A 5,786-nucleotide genomic window follows, 5' to 3' on the forward strand; every position below is an offset into this window, starting at 1 on the left:
GAGACAGAGGAAGGGATGGAGAGAGAGAGAGACAGAGGAAGGGATGGAGAGAGACAGACAGACAGACAGACAGAGAAAGACTGAGAAAGAGAGAGAGAGAGAGAGAGAGAGGTTAAAGAGCGGGAAACCAGAAAAGAACAGACAGACAGACAGACAGACAGACAGACAGAATAGTGCATTTCTCTGGTAATTGTAATAATTTTTCCACTAATTGGTTTGTTTCTGTGGTTGTTTGTTTAGTGTACATACAGTTTTTCCACACCAGCGGAGCAGTTGGAAACAGGAAGTGACGACACTGTGTTCTCGGCAGCGGGGAACTTTTTCTGACCTTACTAAAGTTCCATCTTCCACACACACACAAACACAAACAAACACACACACTAGAGCTTGTGTATATCCAGGTTTATTACCTAGTTCAGCATAAATACAGTTAATGAAACATTAATAATACATAAATAACACATAGTAAACATATCATTTATAAATAAATACATTCATCAATTGGTCATAGTGACCTGTGCAAATGTTATCATGTCGCCCACTTGGCAATGTAATGATGTCACTGAGTTCCTCCTGACATGAGGTGTGGACGCCCACAGTGGATTGGAAGCCCATGCCTGCGTTCCAAATGGCATCCTGCTCCTATATGGTGCACTACTACCCTATAGACTCTAGTCAAAGGTAGTGCACTATATATGGAATGAGGGTGCCATTTGGAATGCATGCAGGCTGAGCTCTGTGACTAAGCTCACTCAGTGAGTACAGGACCTCGGAGGCTGCCTGGCCGGCCAACAGCAAATCATATCATAGGAAACTAAGTTAAGAGTTAGACTCAGCCAAACGACGTTGCCACGAGCAACACCGCTGATACTGAGATGAGCGAGATGCACGTCTTCACTCTCACACTGTATCTGTGCGTGTGTACGGGTTGGCCTCACGCTGTCACAACGTGGTAACCACGGGAACAGAACAGCAGAGAACCCACCAGGCTGATTACTTTCTGCACCTGTGACATATCGCTGAGTCTCTACCTTTAAGAAAATAAGAGTCCATTTTGTTATTGTTCCTGAACAGAACACAACCCCACCTGAAGACTCTGAGGAGGTTACTGTGGTTGCCAAGCAACGGTAATAAGGCATATCAAATCAATGATATCATGTATCCATGTATATACCCAGTATATCATGTGTATGGTACATGTCTGCCCCCCCCCACTTCACAATTCTCCCCTCAACCAGAAAATAAAAGTGAATTTATAATCCACACCAGCACCAACGTAGTGGTATCTACACATAACAATAAACAACACATTGTAACCCTGAGTACAAATATATAAATACACATATTTATACATTAAATATATATACATTCAATAAATATCCATATAAATAGACCTGAATTGTTTAGTTTAAATTGTTTCCATGGAGATGCCCTGAGCTGCAAGTTCTCCTAGATGGGGTGCATCTCAGTACCTTTAGCTCGCTTCCTTTACTCGTCTCCTTCCCTTCGTCTGTGGTGGAGCCCTAACTTCCACCCCAGTGGTGCGTTCAGCAGGACGCAACGTTTCGGAATGTTCAGATAGCAGCAATGTAGAACTATATGCCTCCCTGACATCTTAATGAAGGAATAACGTCAGCTCTGTTCACGGCTTCTCTACCTGCAACGCTTCACAAGGTTTAGCTACTGAACGTGGCCCATATCAACCCACTAAGAAAACTCCCATTCCGGATCCGTTCACGTCCAGTTTCCAGAACGTGTCCTGTGCTTCCTGCACGACCATACGGCCCATCAACCGGCTCTGTGAGTCCAGCCGTGTCACCCTCCAGCACTTCCTGGTTACCGTTGTCACAGGGTTTGACACTGACCACTCTGGGAGCTCCACCTGGCATGTGAGCTTTTCGTCACCGTGACTTGCAATCTGGACGACGAGGATGCCCCGCCCACATTTGGCAGTACAGGTGAGCTGGAGGTCCAGGTACAGGAAGTAGAAGCCACCCTGCTTGGTTTGCAATGTATGTTGGTGAAGGTTGTGTTTGTACAGATCTCCAACAGAGGACTCCAGTCCATGTTCGACCTGGGACCAGGACATTGTGCTGTTCTCCAGCTTGGCTGAAGGGGGAGAGAGGAACACACAACAGTTAGGACACTAATCAAGGACTACGTTAACATTCCATTTGGTTAGGACACTAATCAAGGACTACGTTAATTCCATTTGGTTAGGACACTAATCAAGGACTACGTTAACATTCCATTTGGTTAGGACACTAATCAAGGACTACTTTAACATTCCATTTGGTTAGGACACTAATCAAGGACTACGTTAACATTGCATTTGGTTAGGACACTAATCAAGGACTACTTTAACATTCATTTGTTAAATCAGGACTCGTTAACATTCCATTTGGTTAGGACACTAATCAAGGACTCCGTTAACATTGCATTTTGGTAATTTAGCAGTTGCTCTTATCCAGAGCGACACCATATCCCTGATGCATCTCAGAGTTGTAGGGCTGATCTAGGATCAGTCTAGCCTTTTAGATAATAATGAATAAGTTCACATGGACAGGTTGGACCTGATCGGTGTAGGCCGTCCTTGTAAACAAGAATTTGTTCTTAACTGACTTGCTTACATAAATAAAGGTTAAATAAAAATAAAATATAAATCAACACTCCTACAATGGACAACTAATACAAATAGAAGAGAAGTCTAACATCATTCGTTGTAACTACTTGATCTACATGACGTTTGGTTTAAAATGACAGTTGAAAGGTGATTGAACTTACCGGAGGTGAGTTGCAGGTAGGCCAAGTTCTGCATCTGAGGATGGGGAAGAAGAGTAGGGAGGACAGTTAGAGAGGTTACACACCCTACATCTGTATGTAATGCACTACTCTGGCAACCTATTCCCTATGTAATGCACTACTCTGGCAACCTATTCCCTATGTAGTGCACTACTCTGGCAATGTATTCCCTAGGTATGTAGTGCACTACTTTAAATCCCTATGCCCTATGTAGTGCACTACTTTGATTCTTTATTTCCTATTTATATAGTGCACAACTCTGGCACTCAAGTGCACTACTTTGTTTCCCTATTTCCTATTTATATAGTGCACAACTCTGGCACTCAAGGGCACTACTTTGGCACCCTATTGCTTATGTATGTGTTGCACTACTTTGGCTCCCTATTCCCTACGAAGTGCACTCTTTTTTTACCATTGGAGCTTACACACTTGTATTGTTGTGTGGACTTACATCCTTAAAGGGGTCATCTAGAGTTCAAACAACAACGAAGTGGCCAACCCACCCTTTATTTGGTGAACGACTGAGAGAAGAGGCTAGAGAAATGTAACCACTAAAATGAATGGACAGAGCTATGAAGGCAAGGACTGACCATCCATGACGTCTAAACTATACTCTGCAAAACAAGCTTATATTTTGAGTTTTCATGGGGTACTAGAAGTTGAATATAAAAAGCTAATTTAAGTTACATTCTTCAATAGTCAATGGGTAGTCCTATGTATGGTTGGTTTAAAAGTCCAAAATGGATGTACCAATCGCAGATGACCTCTTTAAACTGTATTATTGATCATTCAGACGCTCAACTTCAGAATTTGATATCAATAGGTTCCACCTAAAACGTATGCTATTATAATAAACCGTCCACAGTCTGCAAATCGTCCACAGTCTGCAAACCGTCCACAGTCTGCAAACCGTCCACAGTCTGCACCTCTAAAGGGAAAGCTAATTGATATATAGACCTACTTTTAGAATCAAAATAAACCGTTTTCATCCACAAACACATCCCTGTATTTTTTGTTCAGTCAGACAATAAACGTCATAATGCGTTATTAATAGCTACTGTACTAGTAGCGATTAGCTACTGTACATTTACATTTTACATTTAAGTCATTACTCACCTTGTACGCGGGCATGGACCGGGGCACGCCGTGGTGCGTCTCCGATGTACCTTGCATATCCACAACAGAAGGCTTAACTCCGATCTCTGACCGTAGCTCCACAAGAGCCAAAGTTCCCATGACAACAACTGTCGCCACCGTCAGGAAGAGCAAAACGATAGAACCGACCAAGAAAACGTCCAGGCACCGTCCACGGGGGCGTGCGCTCTTCTGAGATTCCACGTCCATCTCAGGTTCCCGGTGATCACAGAGTTCCAGAAGAAAACTGGAGTGTGTGTGTGTGTGTGTGTGTGTGTCGATCCCAGAAGCTCTACAGAATTATCCGTTTCACAAGTCGGTCAGAAGAACCGGGTCAGAAGAACTATGCTAAGGTCCACTGCAAGAAAACAGGAGGACCCAAAAAAATGTGGCTAACCACGTTATGACTTCGGTTTACCGGTAAATTCTTTAATATCCAAATCGAACTGGATTGGGCTGCATGTAGGCTATTACGTTCCTGCTCCGAGTTTGAAATGAAGCAAAACAACCCGTGTCTTTTTATACCACTCCGAGAGGCTGGGTGGCTTGAGATGCGAGACTAGCGAGAGGAAAATACGCGGAAGTCATGGGTTCGGGTTTCCCTCGCCCCCTCTCTCTCTCTCTCGTCTCCTCCGTCCCCTCCTCTCCATTGCTATGACACTTTGTGTAGTGAAGCGTGAACTGAGAGCAGGAGCTGCCTGAGACTTTCCGCTGCTGCTTTCGGTTTGCGCAAGCGGAGCGGTACGGTGGGAAACAAGAGAGAGAGAGAGATGGAGAGAGGGAGAGAGAGAGACAGAGAGAGAGAGAGACAGAGATGGAGAGAGCGAGATGGGGGAGGGGAGAGAGAATGGGTAAAGAAATGAGAGACGGAGAGAGAAAGAGAGAGAGAGAGGTGGGAGAGAAACGACAGAGTGAGAGAGAGAGCGAGAGAGAGGGGGGAAGAAACAAGCCAGAGAGAAAGAAAGAGCGAAAGAGAGCGAGAGACTCGCTTTGCTCAAGCGGAGCAGTACGGTGGGAAACAAGAGAGAGAGAGATGGAGAGACAGAGATGGGGAAGAAACAAGAGAGAGAGTGATAGCGGCACTAACACTAACCCAGCCTAGCGTGGGACTACTTTTCCCCAGGATGTTGCTATTCCATCGTTACAAAACGTTATCTGTTGGTTCTATGGCAACCATCCAACAATTTAACCGTTTCCCTTGCTCTTTGTGGTCCAGGCCGGGTATCTGTAAAGCACTTTGTGACAATTGCTGATGTAAAAAGGGCTTTACAAAAAAAAGTTTGATTGATTGGTTGATACAATAAATATTATTTGTCTTTGGCAAAGAAATACTGAAATAATAGTGTCATAAACGATTGATTATATTTGATTAATATGTAAACAGTTGTTATTATTATGATTTAGAGAGCATTTTGCTGGGTATATGTACTGGCATATTATTAATTCAGGACCCACCCATTCTGATTGAACACACACACACACACACACACACACACAAATCATTGACACTAATTCTAACCTTAACTCTAAACCCCCTAGAAATAGCATTTGACCTTGTGGGGACCAACAGAATGTCCCCAGATGGTCACATTTTTGGGGGGTTTACTATTATTGTGGGGACTTCTGGTCCCCACAAGTATAGTTAAACACTTCCACACACACACACACACACACACACACACACGGAGATACGGAGACAGACCACACACACAAACCACGTGTCATGAGTTGTCTTAGCCCTGCCCCTGGACCAGTGGTGACTCTGTTTGCAGGATACTGTCTCTGCATCCTAAATGGCACCCTATTCCCTATATGGTGAGCCCTATGGGCCCTGGTCAAAAGTAGTACAC

General features: G+C 44.1%; 1 protein-coding gene across 1 annotated transcript; it reads right to left on the reverse strand.

Moving 5' to 3' along the window:
- Positions 1–396: 396 nt before the first annotated feature.
- LOC106592431 (uncharacterized) lies at positions 397–4,741 on the reverse strand. The gene is made up of 3 exons (XM_014183780.2): positions 3,919–4,741; positions 2,785–2,818; positions 397–2,109 (listed from the first exon to the last, which is right to left on the reverse strand). The coding sequence occupies exons 1-3, from the start codon at positions 4,144–4,146 to the stop codon at positions 1,700–1,702; spliced, it is 672 nt and encodes a 223-aa protein (XP_014039255.1). The 5' UTR covers positions 4,147–4,741; the 3' UTR covers positions 397–1,699.
- Positions 4,742–5,786: the final 1,045 nt, after the last annotated feature.

Source organism: Salmo salar, chromosome ssa02, assembly GCF_905237065.1.
Source record: "Salmo salar chromosome ssa02, Ssal_v3.1, whole genome shotgun sequence".
Taxonomy (NCBI): domain Eukaryota; kingdom Metazoa; phylum Chordata; class Actinopteri; order Salmoniformes; family Salmonidae; genus Salmo; species Salmo salar.